We start from the raw sequence: 20173 nt of genomic DNA, 5'->3' as shown, positions 1-20173 counted from the left end.
TTCAAAATAAATTTAAGGTTTTGGACAACAGTGTTTTGACTTGTCACGTATTGACAGACATGGTTCGAGTTATCGAGGGTAAAATTATATAGAAAATAACCTGAAGGGAAACGAAAATTGGTTCGAGTTACCGAGAGTTTCGAGTTATCGAGGGTTCGAGTTACCGAGGGTAAAATTACAGTGAATGTAGGACGGAAATCCATGGGAAATCGATTTTGGTTCGAGTTAGATGTTAAGTTACATGTAACTTCCTATGATTATCTGGGTGTTAGATTAACGAGCAAGCTAAATTGGAAAGAACACTGTGATGAAACTTCCAACAAAGCCAATAGGGCTCTCGGGCTGGTCAAACGGACCTTACAACCATGTACGCCTGAAATCAAGGAAAGAGCCTACAAAGCAATTATTCGACCTTTACTAGAACATGCAAGTGCTGCCTGGAATCCACACACAAACAGGGACACTGAAACTATCGAAAAAGTCCAGCGACGGGCTGCTCGTTTCGTCGTGCATAATTACAAGAGATCTACAAACTCACAAGATCTTGTAAATCAACTTGGTTGGGGGCTCCTTGGAATACAGACGTTTGCTGGCCCAAGTGACTCTTTTTTTATAAAATCAAAAACATTCTCATAGATCTTGAATTCCCATCTTCTATCCAACCAGCTCCTAGACCAAGGATCCAACATGCCATGCTCCAGCCCCACTCAAGTGTTTTGGCGCACAGTTATTCTCCATTTATACGAACTGTTCGGGTATGGAATAAACTGTCAACTCAAACAGTCCAAGTTGAGAACATTACTTCTTTTAAATCATTAGCCATAAGGGACATTCAGAACATGAAGACCCCGAACCACCTGAAAAGATTTTGAACTATTTACATTTATTGTTTCTTTTAAACTTTATATATTTATTGTAGATTATTAGCACTATTAATTAGTTATTCTATATCTCCCAGCGTTAGCCCAGCTATTTGGGAGTATAAGTTCCAAGCTAGCGCGAGGTTCGAGTCAGCGAGGGTTCGAGTTATCGGGAGTCGACTGTATTTAATAAAATATATTGCGTTACAACTTCATTCATTCTCTGACAATGACAATAATACTTTATTCAATCAAATCACAAAAATAAATAATTGAAAGAAAGGGAGACACCAGAAGTTATCCCTATCGAGGGTGTTTCTAAAATAATCATCTAGTTAAACATCTATTTGAATATACAAAATATAAGAACATTAAGTTGCGATTTAACTATATAAACCTCTGTGTATTTATCGTTAAATTCATGACGTTGAATTCGTAAACGAAGATTGGTTAACCAAAGGCGCAACGGCTCGCACTGATAAGTTCTTTATATAGCCTATGATAATATAATAGTTATTTGTTTCGCGGAAAGACTTAACAATTAGACGTACAGACTTAGATGAAAATACTTTTGGACGGAAAGACTCTTGGACGAAAAGACCGGACACCGAAGAGAGTACCGTTACAAAGAAAATTAGAATTATTTCGCGTTTCACGAGCAATACTTACGACGGACGAAAACCACTTGTTACGCAGTCTACGAAAAACGATCTCCCATCATTTTGTTCTAAAATATCTTGCAGTTAAGATAGTGAAAACTTTGGGCTGGCAATGTAAACGAAGTCGAACGCACGACTCGACCTCAAGATTTCTTTCAAAAGGATGTGTGGGGTAAAGGCCGCAGTAATTTCCATTGCAAACCATAAGCCTCCTTGACATCGTTTGCAATTAAAGGCAGTCTATGACTGCATGTGCCCACTGTTGTATGGTTTTAGAGTATTGCAGTTAAAAAAAGCCATGTGGTATAAAATGCAAAGGGGTTAACGAACAGCTCTTGTCGATGCCAAACTTGTGACAAAAGGAGGACTTGGTTAGAGCAGAGTTTGTACAATGGTCAATTGACAGGGCAAGAACAAGGCAGGAAATCAATAGAATGAGTATATGTATTACATATGTATCAAATTTATTCGAATTCCGAAACTTCGGTACATCGTACGCTCTGCTTACCTAGCGCTATGGGTATACCTGCGAGGTTTGGGGCTGGCCGCGCCAACTTTTGTTTGCCTTTTTTTTTTTTTTTTTTCCTTGCTTTCCCTTTTTCAAGGATGATAGATATGGTCAGGGGTAAAAAGTAAATGCAGAAGGAAGAAAAGCAGGTGTACACACAAAAAAATCGCGCCTCCCCCTCCCCCCTTAGCTCCAGGTCTGAATCCGGCACTAGATACGATCCCACGAGTGCGGCTTACGATAGTCCGCCATTTTGGAAACCGCGGGGACTTGAGGAAAGGTTATGGACTTACGCAATACATTACACGTCCTACACGACACCATAACATAGTTCTTACCACCTTTTTAGAAGAAGGACACAGTAGGCACAAAAATTAACGTTAGCTTAAATCGAGGATGGTTTAGATTTTGCTTTCGTGTCCAAAAACGGTTAACCTTGTTTAAATACCACCCCTTTATTCTATCACTATTTGAAATTCGTCACGTGTAGAGGGTATTAGTACAGTTAAGAACAAATAAAAATAATTGGAAAAAGTTGTACATTAAAGCATGACTGGTTCGACCATAGTTATTTAATTTATGGAAAGTTAATCGCTGTCTGAACGAATTCTTAAGCTAAACAATCTACTGGGTCGTTGAGCACAATCATTTGTGTCCACGAGCGGTAGGTTGTGCTAATTCAACTACCCTTGAAGACGCGGCAGCTTTCTTCGCAGTTTCACTAACGGTGAATGCATCTGGGTTAAACTGAAGGTGATCCATTGTCTCCCGTATAATTGGCTTGGACAAATTTTGGATCCTATCAGAGGCTATTGCCCTGAGAGTGTTTCTAGTAATATGCCATTCAGTCTCTCTACATGGCAAATATCCCTCAACCGTTTGCTTGGCCTTGGAAAGCTCCTGAACACGGGCTGAGGCTACAGTGCGCATGCTGGCTGAGGATACGCGCCATGTTGGCTCCCTTATGAGCCTGTCTTGGCGCGTTTTAGGACGCGCTAGTTGTTCGGTTCGAGCGGAAGTCACGGCTCGTTTTGCTGGTTCACTTACACTCCAGGGTATTTCCCTTCCTGGCCGGTAGTCAGGATGGCATCTCTTGGAATGTGCTAGTCTCAGTGAAAGTTCCCGTTCTCCTGCCGTCTTCGCTGCCTGGCTTACTTGCCAAATTGGTGAACTTCTACCGCAACTGAAGATGTATGCCTCCCTAGAAGGAAGAAGGGCCACTTTAAAGTCGGGCATGGAGGTATTCTGCCACTCAAATGTGTAATAGTTGGAACGTCAAAACATCAAAATACAAATGAAGCACTTCTCTACGTTTTTACGTTTCAGAAAAGCGGCCTGAGGGCCTTGCAAACTCTGTTTGACTATTTTTGCCGGCTGACAGTGTATCCATTCAGCGCGTGGCCAAAACGATCTTATTACATAGTAAACTGTGAATAACACATGGAAGTACCTTTGGCAGAGAAAGGAGATCTAGAGAGGAACTTATTACTTCGAAAAGTTCCATTCATTTTTATCGTGACCTGGTGACTGCCAAAATTAGTGACACTTGAGCCGATGGAATAGTTTTAATTCACAAACTATTGTTTAGTGTCCCAAATACACAATGAAAGATCGATTCCCATATTCCCATAGTTGGTGCTAGAACATTTCTCTTTCCAAAGTTGTTTTCTCAATAATGTGTCTCGGCTATCGATGTAATAAACTGATCCACTACCTGAGGTGATATCAGTTTTCCAGCAATCAAATCGCTTGTTTCATTACTTCGCAGTCCATAATATGTTCGTAGCTCGTGGTGTACAGCGGTAAACTTAATTTTCTGCATTGATCTGTGTTTGGCGAATTTTCTCATACTAGCTCAGTTTGATTGGTTTTTGGAGAAACTATCCTTGGTCAAGAATGCTGATAACGAAACCTTTTTCTTGAAGTATTCAAGATTGTTGGTCTGTCGGGTTAAGTCTGTGAGCTCTCCTCTAAATAGAGCCGTATCGATTCTCTAACTAACTTGCTCCTAATTGAGTTATGGCTTACACCTGACATGGCAAAAAGAAAGGGAGATCTTAATGCCTAAGCAACAGCTGAAATATTTCACTATCCTACTTGAAAAGCTTCGCCATGAACATTATTGAATCGCATGCCTACAGTAAGAATAAACCTAGAGTTTGCGGGCTTTTGAATTTGCTAAAAGCATTCGTGCGTTTAGACTATTGCTAAGCAAAGACCTTTACCTTCAAAGATAGTTTGAAATCATTCAGAAAATATTCCTCTAAACCTTGTTGCTGCTTTTTTCGTTGGTAGAGGTAAAGCTGGCGAGTGCAGTCTAGTCTATCAACCGTGAGTCGGGCCCAAGCAACCACGCTATGCACTGCCTAGCAACTTGACAATCAGTGAATTTTGAATAACTAGTCACGATGCAAATGATTAAACAAACTTTCAAACTCGAAGCAAAAGCGATGTGCAAATTTCTTCTTTAATTGTTGACAAACAAGATACTGCGCTTGAGGCAACCTGCACTGAGGCTTAGAATTTTAGAGTGAATTTCCTAGTCTTCACGAGCTTGTTGCATTAGAAATTTGTGCGGGCTCCTCTAAGGATATTTGAGTAGTCATGTAATTATCACCTCATTTAAGATGGCTTAACGAGTTCTTGCTGCTTTGAAGCCAACCAAAGAAGTACATTTACGTTGTTGAGTTCGTCCCGACCTTAACAACTCGCTGAATTCCAAACATGTTCCTCAACTGCAGAACTTAAGTCGGACAAATCTGGGCAAATCAGTTTACTACTAATCAAATTTGATAACAAGAGAAAATAAAAAAAATCGTGACCTGAAAAAAAATGTTGAGCAAAATATGTCACAAGTTTAGGGCAAGTTTGCCCGATTGCAGAACGTGTTCCCACAGTACCTTTGTTCTTCTTGTTGAGGTGGTAATTTCTTCGGTTCTGCCAGCTGACTGACCCTTGTGGAAATATTTGCTTTTAAAGCGGAAGGTTGCACATCCCAAATGACAGAATTACGGCCACAGCTATATATGTATTGTCCCCTAGAATTTCAAGCAAAAGGAAGTGAGGGACTAAAGTTGACATTATGTAAACTCACATACACTATCTGGTAACTAACAAAACTAATGAAGATGTTAGCATCACTTCAAATGGTTTAAACCACAACAATAAACATACAACTCCAAGCAGAGGCGTAGACGTAGTAAAGTGAAAGTTTTCAAATTCGTTTATAAGTTATGAAGTTACCGGCTAAAATGATACTGACCCAAAAGGGCCAATGAATCTTCGTATTGAATTGATTTTTTTGGGCTTTGCGTTTGTAGATTCCCTTGAGAAACAATCGCATTCGCATTTAGAATATACATTTAGAATATGCGTTTAGAATATACTTTTGCTAAGGAAAAAGAAGTAATGAAATATAGCAGCAAATAACTATAGAAGAATTTATTAGTTCGTCATGGACATAGTTATAATTGTCATAGGCAGAGGAGACGTGTATTTAACAGAAAGACTCCGAGAGCTGCAAGTAATATGCGAAACTTAATTAAATGTTTCCAATTTTACGCTCTTAGGGGCGCATGTCATTAACATAAAACTACTTCTCGACTTCAGACACCAAAGACGCGGCTATTTCACCATCAACTTTGATCTTTTACTGAATAATGAGAGTTAATTTTCCTCTTTGTATTCATTTTGGTACCTTCTACGACAGTGAAAGTGCTTCCAAAGGATTGTTTATGTTTTCACATTAAACTTTGTTTAGAATCTACTTAATTTAGTACCTAACCATAAACATATGGTAGAGAATGGTCATTGAGTTTATTTCAGTATTCAAGAATGAATGAGTTTATCCGGCCATAGGTTCATCTGCTCACTTAGAGATCGTTTCCAACAACACCCTCAACGGTGACGCCAGCTTGAAATTTCAATAGTAATAAAGAAAGAACAGAAGGGCTTTTTCTTCTCCCAGCGTTAGCCTAGCTATTTGGGAGTACAAGTTCCAAGTTCCAAGTTCCAAGTTCCAAGTTCCAAGTTCCAAGTTCCAAGTTCCAAGTTCATAAAGTTTAGAAATTATTCGGTTTTCAGTAAACATTGGCTACTACCTGATTTTCATTTTTCTCATGGTTTTACCGATTTGTTATTACAATTTCAAGGCCAGTATAAGTTGTGCTACAAGAAGTTCAGACGGGGCGTGTTCAGTTTCAAAAAAGCGATATAATGAATTCAATGATCGAGTGATCAGTATTAACAACTTACAATCCTGCCACATCGAATCTCAGAAAGACTCAGAGAGATTCGTATGACACCAAAGACAAAGAAAACCTTGTCAACAATTTTCCACGGAACAGTTTTCGCTAATCGAAACGAAAAATTACTTGAGGAGTTTCTTTTCAGTGCGAAGATCGCTTTTCTTTCAAAAAGAAGCGCGAGGAGTAGTTGCATACGTTTATGAGGATAGCAATCGTTTACAAATCTAGTTCTGGGGCAAGAGAAGTTATCGCGAGATGATTATTAGCGAAAAGGCTTTGTAAAGATATAATCGGACACACCCTAAAGATGGCTAAGTCGCTTATATCCTAATGTACTTTTCCAATTTTTTACTTTGGCATTGCGTGCAGAATTTCTAGCGGGTATGAATGTCACGGTTCACTTCCGTAATTTGAAAAGCTCTATGGCCCTTCGCTCTATTTACAAAATCGTGCTTTTGTACCTGCTACACTTGGATGGATGGTCGATTTGGAAATCTTTTTTCGGCGTGGCTAAGGCCATTAATCTCTCTGATGCATTTGCTGTGATTGCTCCCCTGGAAATGGGCCACATCATATCTTGATTTCCCCATACGATTGGCCTGAAACAAAAATGATACCTATAGAATTCTCACCCATTTGGCTTCGTTGTCAAGAACGAACTGCCCTATCGATGAAAAGTTTGCTAAAAACCGAGCGGCTAAGAAATTCATTAATAATATTTAGATAAGTCTTTCAAATTAGAAGTAAATGAGGCAAGTAAGGCTTCCCGGGGTTAATAAGCTAGGGCTTTGGCCAAATTCAAAATGCGAGAGACATGTCACTGGTCTTTTTACTGTAATCACATCAAGTAAAACTTAAGTATAGGTGGAATCTAGTCTGCTGACCAGGAAATTTGTAACTCGCCAGTTAATTTTCTACGGGGTAGTTTTATGTTGTGTTGGATAACAACGATCTTCTCTAAACACATCACGTACAGTGGTTTGGTATTACCTACCAGAAACTTGTCATCCATACCGCTTTAGATTCCTTCGGCTTGGCAAGTTTCACCAAGCGGGTACTAGTTGAAATGAACATAACCAATAATCAGACGACGACAAACTTTAGGAGGACCTAAAGTAAGCAATGTATCAAACTTCCATCGAGCTAAAAACAACTTACATGCCAGTATCCCGTGTGGCTTCTGTAAAACTTGGAAGTGGATGATTCACTCGAACAACTAAGTGAAAAGAAAACATGTTATAATTATTTCGATTCAATGTTTGTCGTGTCTGCACAAGACAAACATTCGCACTCACAAGCCACTTCTGTCATATTGAAACCGGGCGATTACTTCAAACTTTCCAAAGTAATTACAATTACAACAAATTCGTCCCTCTATAAAAGCTGGAAAAGTAAGTGTGGCTGAGGTTCAAATACTCGCGCTTCTCGTGGGAATTCGATGCAGTTACTGTACCTCTTCGGTGTGGTGTTCAAAGTTTTAATGATTACATTCAACAAAGCGTCTGGTTATGTTCCTATGGAAACAATACCGCAAGTTGGTGATAATTAACGCTATCCTCTGGTACAGCGCTTTCTGGACTATGATTGGACAACTACGAGTCCAGTGAGGTTTCCGTATCAAAAGAAGTTTTTCTTTGTGTTTTCCAAAACCCAAACAAACAAACAAAGGGCAGTCTTACAGTTTGATCCCGGGCATTGCTATTTAAACATTTCTGCAAACATCCCTTTGTTTGGAAACTAAAGAAATCTTCTACATGCTAACTTAACCTAGTTAGATAAAATGAAATAATTATATGAAGTTCATATATTTTGAACTGCGGTATTAGATACATATGGTGAACGATCCTCGCAGTAGATAGCGCTATTTAAGCAATAGCGAAAATCAGACCTGAAAAAAATCAGGCCTGTACGGGATTCCAGCCACTGACCTCTGCGATACTAGTGCAGCGCTCTACCAATTGAGCTAACAAGCCAACTGGGAGCAGGCCGTTAAGTTGATTCGTAATAAACCCGTGATTTATTACGGGTTTATTACGAATTATCCCAGTCAGTGGTTGGAATCCCGTACAGGCCTGATTTTTTTCAGGTCTGATTTTCGCTATTGCTTAAATAGCGCTATCTACTGCGAGGATCGTTCACCATATTAACTTAGTTATACTGGAATGCTAATCGATAGTATTCATAATCACGAGAATGTAGGACAAATCATATTTGCACTGAAATGAAAATGACTGATGTCATATCTTTTCGACGGACGGCCACTTCTCTGACGTTGATAAGATTGCATAGGGTTGGTACAAGTCTCGACTTAATATATTTGGCGAACTGACTGGCGTCATGAGCGCAGGTTTTCGTCAGAAGCATGCAGATTTCCTTACTGTTATTTTGATCGCAAGTGACAACTGAATCTACCTCAGTAGATCATAGTTAGTAGACATAAAAATTACATGCCAGTATTACATGCCTTCCTCACCGTTCTTTGTATCGACTTGTGGGGGTTTATTTGTCTAAGACTGAACTAGTTCGATGTAAAGAATTTCTCTAAAGGGAGTAACTGTTGTCTGGTCTCTCTTAAAAGTAAGTATAAACAAAGAAAAAATACTTACTTCGGGGCAATTTAACGGGTTCCTTTTTCTTTACTTTTTCGCGTTCTGAAGAGAAAATTAAACAAAATTAGATAACTAGTTAACAGTAGAATCGTTTTGTTAATAACGCCACTGGTGTTAGAATAACACAAGGAAAATCAGAATTGAATAAAATAGAGACTTTGAGATGTATTCAAACAGGGCATGTAAAATGAATGAATTTATAACCGCCCGCGCGAACATTTGACATACCTTTTACTGGTTTAGCGCTAACAGTTCTTTCAGATGAAACCGACTGAGTTCGAAACGCTGGTAAATAAAGCCTTTCAGAGTTGGAAGAAGTTAGCACTTCTTCCTTTACAGGCGAGCTTCGTTTAGATTGTTGATCACTGGCTTTGGATGAAGGTTTCCTCTCAGGCTCTACTTGTCTTTGTTTTTTACAGTTCAAATCGTCTTTTTCTTCCTTTTCAGGGCTTGTGGCTTCTGGGCCTATAGCTGTGCTCTCTCCATCTGAATTATGAATCAACGTAGTAATTGCTTATTGTGAGAGTTTTGATTTCGGATGTGCTAACTTTTGATTTAAAGGTCACATCACTTTAAAGTTATATTGTTCACGAGTTCGTAGCGTGGTAACTTGGAGTCGTTAACGTCTTGTTCAGTGCAATTTTTTATTTTGGTCAGTACATTTGGCTATAACTGCATACAAAGGTTAACAAAGTTTCTTAACTTGAAATTTCTTTGTCAAGGCTATCATAAAAGTAACATATTGAACAGGAACTCGACCGTATTTATCTGTTCGACCATCTTGTATCACCTTGCCGGCACTCCATGAAACCCCAAACTATTCCCCACATTCGTCTGACGTGTATAGGAACTGTCTACAGTAAAGTGATGTCTGGACATGATTTATTACTTACTTTTCACGATAAGCCGAAAGTGTTCTATTTTGCATGACAAAAAGACGTTCTTCGATTTAGCCGCATTTGGTGTGAAGACCGAATTTACTCTCGTGAACTTTCAACAGGGTTGTTACTAAGTCTTTATACTTAGCACCTCCTTTTGGAGTAAACCTGCGGGTGGCTTGACATCTGCTTAAGCTTTTCATTCAACCCCACACCGCTGAATATGCCTTCCTCGTCACCTTAGCAACCAGATCTTGAGGTTTTAGTTGAAACTTAGGCAAAATGTTTATACGGTAGATGGGAAGGGATCAACCCACAGTTGCATATAAATGATAAAAGTTACGTGCACTAAGCCCTCCACAGTGAAGTGTTACTGAGTATCATGTTGTTGACCGAGTGTATCCTGCATTTGATCAACTCAGCGATATGTATACATCCTAGCTTTTTAACATTTGCCGAATAATGAGCGACAAAAATTTGACAGACGAAAAACTATGCTGCACATGCTTACCTTCCTGCTTTCCGACGTACGTTGTAACATTTTTGGAAAGCGCGCATTCTGGAAAGGTCTCCTTTTTTTGTTTTGTTTCGTTTTGTCTCTTTTGAGCGGGCAGAGTCATAAAGCAAGTTTGTTTCCGTCTTGTCAAAGGATAGAAATATAGCAAATTTGTTATATAGTTACTAAGCCTGTGAGCATTTGCCCTATTTCCAAATTCAGCGCTGGCAAATCTCGAAAGTGCTTTATATCAACTTACCTCCATATGTAACTAAAAGTCGTAACTTGATTCTGTACTTGATTATTTATTTCATTTGAGATTGCTTCGTTAAACGACATCAAAAATAATCGAACGTTAACCTACCATTTTCGACATCCTCGACTTTAATCTGGTGTTTCGAATCGTTCTCTTGTAGATCCATAGCAAAATAATTTTCCCCTCATAAAAATGTTTCAAGAATTGTAAGCTTAACACTTACACAAACGGAGACTCTTTGAATTGTTGGGTACCTAGAGACCATTATATGCGCGATTGACTCAACTAAGCAGTAAATATTTTATGAGCTATAGTTGCTTATTGCTCGCCTATTGGTAAATTCAGTGCTGAACATTAGAAGCACTTTAAAGCACTGTAACAGATGTCTTTGCCTTCGATTTACTTTTTTTAAAATTAGCTTCAATTGAAAACGCTTACTTCGCCTGTATCTTTTGGTTGAAGGTAACAAGGGTTTTTAACGTAATCCTCTAGATTAGAAGAAAGTCGAGATTTAAAGTTGCCACATAAGTAAAAATTTCACATCAGTATTTAAACGTTTTAATGGTTGGTTTTGTTCTTCCACCTGAATTAAGTCTTTAAAAGACAAAAACATTTCAATTTGCCGAATTGAATCTCATTTTCATTCCCGCGTTGCAATGAATCTCACATTTGATCAGAAACTAATCATTCTTCAAATTGCCTAGTAGAAAAATTCAGCGCCAGAGTCACTTTAATAAAGATATCTTTAAGGAAGGCTTCGTGTTAAAATGTTACGTCTGTCATACAGTTCCCAGCTCAGTTTACTAACGCATTTTAGCTTTCGTCGCAGTTTTTTTGATAAAGATTTTTTGAACACCACATCTTGAACACCGCTTGTCCATTCTGCGAAGAGTACTTAAAAGTAAAGTTGGAGAATTCAGACTTAAGATATGTGAATTAGCCGTCATTATCGAAAAAGTAAGTCATACCTACCGGTGCTTGAGAGACTTGATCTGGAGCTGGCGCGCACGGACTTAATGCTCGAGGCTGCTAAGCTTAGATAACTACTGTACTCTGTTATGACAGACCGCAAACTCGGAGTTCGCTTAAGGATTAAGCTGATAGGTGTCTCACACGTTGGTAGGGACGCTCGTGTTGACATTTGATCGCTACCACTCTGATAACTGACGTATGTCCTGAGTGGCTGAAGCCTATTTTGTTTTACGGTAGAGCTCGCCTTACTGATTGTACCAGTGGAAGATCTACTGCTCTGCCCTGCTCTGCTTGATTTCATGGATGACATGGACAATGCACTCGACAAAGAAGACCCTCTGTTCGTTGCAGACTTTTTTCGTTTCCGTGCATTCCAAAAGTCACTTGAAGCCGAACTAAGAGAGCTTTTTATCCTCGGTTTTTTGGGGAATTCCTTCCGTTTCCGACGTCGCTTTTTCCGATTTGTAAAATCGATTTCATCATTAATATTTCTTCTCAACTTTTTAACAGTTTCTTTTTTGTTGTACAAGGGGCGGGCAGCTGATCTATTTTTTCCTCTTTCCATGTCAAAAAGGGACATGATAGCTTCCTTGTTGAGGTCTGGGACAGATTTTACGCGGGCCGCTTTTGGATTTTTCATAATTGATCGGGTGCTCATTTGAGACACCATCTGGCTGCGACTTACAGATCGCGCTCTTGAAAGATCAGGATCCAGTGTGAGCGTCACATGACGCTTACCATATCTGCGCATATCGGGAACAGAATTACTTGAAATGTTTCTACCGATAAGAGGTAAATGAGGCGTTTTAGAGCGGAAGTAGGTTTCTTGTCTAAAGGTCTTTGCTCGCCTTCCTGTGGTTGTGGTATTTACTGTCGAATGTTTGTTATGCCCACGAACGACTTCAGGTCCTTCACTTATGCTGTACCCTGCTGCACTAAAATGACTCCATCGTGACCAGTTTCTTGTAGTCACGTAAGTACCGTCGCTGTGCACGCTTGTCGTACCTTTATCACGCATTCCTGTCGCAGCCGAGGGTGACCGCTGTTCGGGCCCGAAAGATAACTCTGACTCATTTTCATAATCCTGATGATTTTGGCCACGATCTTTCTCTTTCTTTGCTGCCATTTTCTTCATGCGATATTGATTGCTGTTCAAAACGTATGATGGCGCCAAACTTACATTTGAGTGTGCACTTCCTTTTCTTACCGTTTTCGTTGTTTTAATCGTTATTATGGACTCAGGAGTGCTTTTTGCTGAAGCAATAGTACGAATGCTGCTGATGCTCGCATTTAAACTACTCGTATAGTGTGTTTGGACAGTTGTGGGAGTTCCAACTCCTCGTGTTGGAGTTTCTGTGTCTTCGTCTTCGTCCTCGCTACTTTCTTCATCACTTTCATCGCTCTCATCATCGCTATCATCGCTTTCATCACTTTCTTCTTCAGTTTCGTCGTCATCGTCATCCTCATCGCTGTCTTCATCTTCTTCCTCCTCCTGCTCATCAGCAGAGTTCAGTTCTTTTTTATCTTTTTCGCTGTCACTGCTGTAGTTGATAAGTACATTTCCTTCCTCGTAATCAATTTTCGAAACATGTGGTGTAGCGGCAGAGCTCTCGTTTCGACTCTGCCCTTCAGGATTTCTTCGGAACGCCTCTCTCTCTGGGCGATCTAAGGAGTAAGAATTATTATTTCTAGGTGCTGTTACTTTTTTGGTATCCACGTCCTTGAAGTGGTCACTGAGACTTTCTTTAAAGGCACTCGATTGTGAGCCGCACGACTGAACTCCAGAGCTTCTTCCATCCCCCTCAGTTCTCTCTGGATTTATGTTTCTCTGTAAGGACTTCCTTTTCCTCTTTTCATTTTGGAGCTCCCTTTCAAACTTTCGCAAGTTTTGACTCGTAAGCGAGAAAGTATTCACCGTCGTCATTTCGAAGGGTTTTCTTCCCGTGTGGCTTCGTGATCTACTATGGTACAATCTTCTTGAGCACTGACTTTTACCATTTGAGATCACCTGTCGATTTAAAACGTAAAGTAGAAGATCAATTCAAGGGTAAAATGAATCGGAAAAAATAATTTGTTCAAGATCAAAGTTTCATTTACCAGACTTTCCCAAAGAGCGGACACTGTTTCGAATATGTAAAAACGAGTTCGCCTATAATAATCAAAGCTTACATCAGAAATCCATCGCAGTCATTCTAGTCGCATTGTGTAGAATGTGACTATAGCGGCCCCGAGTAATGTTCGTAAATGTTAAAGTTTTGTTGTTGCAACGTCGACATTCTGCTGCCTTTGCTTGCTTGTCGAAGTTTGACATGGAGAAAAGTGCCAACCAATTCGTCAGGGAATAATTTCTTAAATAATGAGCTAAACAGCCAAAGTTTGAAATGAGGAATATGGAAACTAAATTATCTTATGTGGATAGCATTTTTTGAAAGTTTGAACCTGTGTTTGCGCTGATAGACATCTGCTTCGTTGATATTCTTTTCTAAGTGGAAGCGGTTGAAATGACTTATGCAAATTGAAAGCCACGCTGTGTTTATTAGACTGTTTACATTGTCCAAAGTACAAGAAAGTGACATGTTTTGGGAAATGCCACTTAGTGAAAAAGTTCAGTTGCTATTAGTATAAGTAATTATTTCAATCAGAATAATACAACAAATAATAAGAATTGAAATTGTCGTTAGGGATGCATATGGAAGTACCATACTTGCTGAGTAATCTAGGGGAAGTCACGAATTGAGTGTCAAAGAGTATGAAATAAGGTCTTCAGCAACACTGAAGAAACTTAGTTTCAGTCCCCTATTAAGATCACAAGCACTTGCAATTCAAAAAGACAGTAATTCATCTCGTTTTTCTTTTTTTTCTTTCTTCGTTCTTTTAATAACCTTTTCTTTCTTTAACATCACTTACAGAGGTTGGTATTTGATTTAAATGATGCAGTCACATTTGTGAAAGCTGAGAGAAAGCCATGGCCTTCCGTCGGTAAGATTAACACTGATTATTCAAAGTACGATATTAAAGATCCAAGCCCACATACTCTGGTTATTAAAAGTCACACGCAAACAACGCAACAAATTTGCGATCTCTGCGCGCCAACAGAGACGTTCTGAAAGTGTAAAATCATATCAGAGCTTTACGCCACATCCAACTCAACATGTTTTGAACGTTGATTTCCCCTATCTACTTGCTATCAAGTATTATTACCAGTTCAAACCCGCCTCAACATCAACTGACCATTCGGAAACCTTTTTACATTTCTAATAAGGTTTTGGAAATTTTTGTGCGTGTAAATTTGCTTCTACGAACTGATTCTGGTTAGTCTTAGCATTAGGATTAGTATACCTTCCTTCATTTGGCCCTATTCAATTTTTTTCTCATGGGGGCACAGAGAATTTATTATTTAAAAAAATTCTCTTAATTAATCATAAAATACAGATCTTCACTTGCATGTTAATTGATAATGCTTATTGGTGTGCAAAAGAAGTTTGTCGTTTTTTGGTGTCGTAGTCGTACTACAACAGTTACCCATAAACAAAACTCTGAAGCATGAGTCTAGCTGTTTCTTTACCAGTCAATCTGCCTACTTTTCTATTTTGTGAGAATTCCAGCAGAAAAATCATGTGAATCCATGTTTTGTTTCTTGAAGCTATCCTTGACCTGGTTAAATGTTTTAGAAATCTATAAGTTACTGAGACTGACCATGCCCATGAATAGATCAGAGACTACTGGAAATCTCGAAAATTGTATTTTGTTTTATGCCATAAATTGAACGTACGAAAACAGCCGAGGGCAAGCTGGCGAGTAGTATATGTAAACTGTATAATATTCCATTCAAAAGTTTTTTCCCTCAAGTTTACAAATCTAAGAAACTAGCCACGTAAACCTCGTCGCTACCTAGTCAAGTTCTAAAACAAAGGAAAGATTGAATTGGCACGGTGTCACCAGTGTGTGTTTTGCCTCGGATTAAATAGACGCGCAAATTCTTTAGGGGGCATCTGTCACTCGCTCCAAATACATTTACAAGCGAAAACAAACCAAATAAGACCCTTACCCTTTGGTGCACTTCATCGCAGAAATGTTCAGCTTGCTTAACTTTGAATATCAAACGGTTGACTCTTTGCAGGTCGCTACAATATCATCCCAATCAGGCTGGTAACCATGGTGCAAGTTAAACTATGATAGTTGCTTTGACAATTGATTCATTAGTGCTATGAAGTAGGCAGATATGCAAATATCACACCATTTGATAGACGCACCTGTTAAACTGATTGGTCATAGTAGAGATTTGGCAGATGTACACAGAGAAGACCCAAACTTGGAAGGTAACATGATAAAATTTCAAGTATGACGAACGCGAAGGTGCGGGTTGACCGCATAACAGGTTTTTCTTGACATACTGGTTAAAAGCGGCGTTCCAGTCAGTTAATTTTTAGTGCCCTTCACTTTATAAAAACTCCTCACAGGCTTTTAAGGGTTTATCAACAAAAAGTTTCGGAACCATTCGTTGTCTACGTTAAGGGAGGAGCTGGGAGCAACGAGTAGAGTTAAGGGTTTTTTCAGAAGTAAAAGGGCTGGCCTTCTTTCCTCCTTGACAAAGAAGGTGGATGTCACCATTAGGTTTAGTGGACAGTTTAAGTGACAGGAATCATTTGCTAATTTTGAAAGTGAGAGTGAAAGCAACATAATTAGTGGTGATGGTTGAGTGGATGAACGGGTCACTAGTAAGCCATAAAAAATGAGCCTTAAAAATACTATATGTACCCCTAAAGATGAAAAGAAAAATTTCAAAATGCTTACTAGAAGTCATTTTTTTTTGTGTTTGGCTCTATTTGATATAGTAATTATTTGTCAAAGGTTTTTGACATTGACAAAAATTAGAAGTCTATCGTAGAATAAATTTTTGCGGTAGTGGCCGTAACTATAAAGAGATGGATACTTTTAACTAAATTGTTTCTCGGAAGAGCATATATTTATATTTTTGAAAGGATGGGCTCAAGAATTTCGAATATTGTATCATAAAGTGATACATTTTTGGAACTCTATTCACCCGAATGTCACCAAGACAGCTACTAATTCAAGATCTAAATAGAGCGTGGAAGCAAGATCATTAAGAATTTCTAATCTTGTATCACAAAATTGATGTATGTAAAGAATTCAATTCACACGAATACGTAACCCTACATGAGTTATATTGAGAATTTTTATAATTGTTTGTGCTATATTTAGCTAAGTAATTAGTTTGATAAGGGATTTTTTTTAATTTCCAAGTCATTTTGGTGATTTTTGTGTTTTGTGTTTCCAAACGAGACTTAACTCATTAAGAATTAATGAGTTGCAAGTAATCACTAATTTGCATTTTCTTATGCTATTCAATTACTCATTTTCACTTTTACGCCAGTGAGTTTTAATGTTAGTGAAAGTGTCGAAGATTTCAATTTTCAGTTCTAAAAGTATAAATATATGGTTATAGTATGGAAGAACTATTTGAGCAACTTTGTACGCAAGATAAAATAAATATTGCGAATAAATAAATGATGAAATGACGAAGGAACACATATTTGTCGTCAGAACGATAAAGTTTCCTCGAATATTGGCTAAGTGCGACGGGCTCTTAACCGGTTCAGCTTAAATAGACCAAGGTCTGAAAATTATTTTCGCACCATTTGCACAGCGGAAAAAAAAGCAGACCAGCGCAAAAAAGAAATGATTTACACACTGGTCTAGGTCGGTTTGTATGGGGTAAAAACTGTGCCCTTGGTCTTCGAAATATTTCTGCGACAGGAGAGAAGTAAGGGACTAGGCCTGTTCAGTGCATCATAGGACATGATGACAGCTCTATTAGAGAGGTTTTTCACGTGGGAGAGAATCTTAAACCTTCTCCTAAAAAACTAAGCAAGTTTTTTCTACTATAGTTCAAGTAGTAGTTCAATCTTTCGTTTCGATTCTGTTTCTGCGTTAGCAGCGTGGCCCTCGTAGGATGGGCATTCAGAGCCTAAGCCATGTTTCCTACCCGGATTTCCTGCCTAATTTTTCCTCATCGGACTTTTTTCCCGGCAGGTTTTTTCTGACCTCCTTTCTGGCAGTAGTGTAGTTTTTTTCTGTAAACTGCCACTTAGCTCTGTAATTTTTAGGTATCATAGTGTAATCACTTCTGATCATACGTCGCTCGGCCAAAACTGCCAAAATAAACCCACTGGTTTTCTGTTTACGTTATGCACTGCGTAGTGGAGATGAAATATAGAGATTATTCCCTGGAAAGAATGCACGAGCGATTTTTATTCACGAGTTGATACATCAATAAAAAAAAAACTTTACACAGTTAAAGGCAACGATATTTATAATCGTGCAGAACATGATTTGATCTAGGTTTGCTATCGCTAACTGAACTAGGATCTTGGCGCTCGTGAGAGGTTTCAAGTTCTTAGTCGATGGAAATCGAGGCCATCCTCTAAATTGGGATATATCAACAAAGTTGAAATGGTAAATTGGCCACCGTAACGATTACTAAAGCTGACGTTTCGAGCGTTAGCCCTTCGTCGCTTCGACAAAGGGCTAACGCTCAAAACGTCAGCTTTTGTAATCGTTACGGTGGCCAATTTACCATTTCAACTTTGTTGATATATCCAAATTATTTCTAACATTGTTACAAAGGAACTTAAAACAGATATTGTCCACTTGGAAATGCAATTTTTGTCTTGCACATCTAACATGGACCTCCATCAAATCAAACACATTATGCAAAAGCACAGACAAAAATATAATTATGACAATTTGGAACGTGCTCCAAAAAAGAAAAGACTGCAACAGATAAGTTCTAAAAACAAAAGCAAGTTCAAAGTTAGACAACAGCATGAGAGTGAGACAACCCCAACTTTTGATGTCTGCATTGTAGAATTCAAAGAGAAAATCAGAGGTCCTTATTAGTTACGTTGTGTATACAATGTTTTCACAATGAAATATACTTCCCTGCATTCAGTTCAGTACGATTACGAAGGGGTGCTCCTTAAATAAAAAGGACGGGGGTGCGCGTCATACCCTATATGGGTTAAAAAAGGCGGATTTGGTACCTCTTTGGCTGTTCAACCTCGAAAGGTCCACAGCAGCAGCTTCTGTGATACCTTTTAGGGTATTGTGCCAAAGATATGTGACTGTGATGTTGTAGAATTGGTGTCTCGGGGGTGAAAAAAAATTTACGACATGCCCACAAACCAGGACCTTGGTACCTCTTAGTATTTCTTTTTAGAACCACTGCGCACCGTGAATGATCAACACTCGTAAAAGCACGTCTACCTGTAGCCCGACTTACGATCTTAGATCGTCTTGTATTAAATTAATTTGATTGCCTCCTCTTAGTTGTCTTGTTTAAAACGATATTCTTCCGCGGTTTAGCCCTCTTTGCCATCTTCTGGATTTGCTACCACTTTTCCCTACTTTCGAAAGGACACGGATATTTTTCTTTGTGCACTTGCAAGAGAGTTTGTTCATGTCTTGATTGATCGATAGATCGACTTTCCAAACGTCAACAAATTAGTGGCCTTAAGGAATCTATATGGACATCTGAGTCTGTCCATAGGTCAGCGAAATCGCTTTCTCGATAAGCACTCCTTTTGGAGCATGTTTTGATCTTAAATGTTTAGTTATAGAAATGATATTGGTGAACAGATGTCCTTCCTTAAATACTGCGATCTTACCCTTATTTCGATTTTGTAAAAAACGCATTTGAGAATGCAATAGCTTCTAATCTGTTCTCTTTCAAACAAGAGTAGAGGCAGGCTTGAATCTTGCGATCTGGTGTTCATTGACGAAGACAAAACTAAACTGTTTCGAGCTGAGCGCTATCAGCCAGAGAAAAGAAACCTACGACCTATTGAAGTATATCACTTATATCTAATGAATGTAAACGTTCAAGGATTTTAAATATCTACATAAACGTACATGTAGTAACCCATTGCGGTAACGTCCAGGTATGATTTCAAAACTTAACACAATTAGAGGGGCACGAAGACTATTTGATAATACCCAGAGAACTCTTTTCCTCTTAACTCTTAAGTCTTTCTGTTTTAATTCGTTGCAGATCGAAACCATCCTTTAGATTTGTTATCATCTTTTACTTGACACTAGCAATTTGGTCGTGTTTGTTTACTGCACATGGATATGCTATTCTTTCAAGGTAAGAAAAAGAGATTTCGTCATTTTGAGATTGATCAAACGATCGAACAAACAAAAACGAAGGGCACAAATTTCCCCTTCCTGTTTTCGTTGAAAGTGACAAGCCTGAACTTTTTTCAGCTGGAAAAAGTAACAAACACAAGAATATTACAACCCGGCTGTTACCGGAACCCGGTGACAATCAGAAATGGGAATATAGGAACAGCGAAAAACGCATCGTAAACTGTAAGTGTACAACACACTAACGTAACGATCGGGAAACAGAAAACTAAAAGGATGGGAGACAATGACGTCACAATCGGGCAACAACGGCTTTAAAAAAAGTAATAACGTAACAATTCGGCAACAAGGAAAACTAAAAAGTGTGCAAGATACTAACGTTACAATTGGACGCCAGAGAAAACTAAAATATTCACGAGCTAATAACGTAGCAGTCGGATCAAAAGGAAAACCAAAAATGCTCAGCATATTAAAAGGAAATCTTAAAGGTGTGCGAGATGTTAACGTAACGATCGGACACTG

The 20173-nt window shown here is 38.8% G+C and overlaps 2 protein-coding genes and 1 long non-coding RNA gene across 3 annotated transcripts in view; 2 read left to right on the top strand and 1 right to left on the bottom strand.

The window, feature by feature from the left end:
- LOC111323719 (nucleolar protein 16) overlaps nucleotides 1–28 on the top strand; it is a 12975-nt gene extending 12947 nt beyond the window's left edge. The window contains exon 5 of the mRNA XM_022927140.2: nucleotides 1–28. This exon is cut by the window's left edge and continues 838 nt beyond it. The gene's annotated coding sequence lies outside the window, so the exon portion shown is untranslated.
- Nucleotides 29–1075: 1047 nt separating this feature from the next.
- Nucleotides 1076–13409, bottom strand: LOC111323717 (uncharacterized). The gene is made up of 8 exons (XM_022927138.2): nucleotides 11486–13409; nucleotides 9112–9369; nucleotides 8881–8925; nucleotides 7433–7490; nucleotides 7269–7331; nucleotides 6736–6873; nucleotides 4928–5065; nucleotides 1076–3228 (listed from the first exon to the last, which is right to left on the bottom strand). The coding sequence occupies exons 1-8, from the start codon at nucleotides 13407–13409 to the stop codon at nucleotides 2673–2675; spliced, it is 3180 nt and encodes a 1059-aa protein (XP_022782873.1). The 3' UTR covers nucleotides 1076–2672.
- A 519-nt stretch (nucleotides 13410–13928) lies between these two features.
- LOC148742185 (uncharacterized) lies at nucleotides 13929–17029 on the top strand. Its single transcript, XR_015998594.1, has 2 exons — nucleotides 13929–14464; nucleotides 15606–17029. It is a non-coding gene; the product is annotated as an uncharacterized LOC148742185 (long non-coding RNA).
- Nucleotides 17030–20173: the final 3144 nt, after the last annotated feature.

This window comes from Stylophora pistillata, chromosome 1 (genome assembly GCF_964205215.1).
Source record: "Stylophora pistillata chromosome 1, jaStyPist1.2, whole genome shotgun sequence".
Taxonomy (NCBI): Eukaryota; Metazoa; Cnidaria; class Anthozoa; order Scleractinia; family Pocilloporidae; genus Stylophora; species Stylophora pistillata.
The sequence above is the reverse complement of the archived record's forward strand: the minus strand, read 5'-3'. Positions and strand labels throughout refer to the sequence as shown.

Excerpts from the sequence above, each read along its gene's own strand:
- LOC111323717 (XM_022927138.2), bottom strand. The coding sequence starts at position 13,409 with ATGACGACGGTGAATACTTTCTCGCTTACGAGTCAAAACTTGCGAAAG. Across the intron at positions 6,874-7,268 it reads GTATGGATGACAAGTTTCTG|GCCAATCGTATGGGGAAATC; the intron begins GTAGGTAATACC and ends TTTTTGTTTCAG. Across the intron at positions 5,066-6,735 it reads CATCCATCCAAGTGTAGCAG|GGGACAATACATATATAGCT; the intron begins GTACAAAAGCAC and ends TTGAAATTCTAG.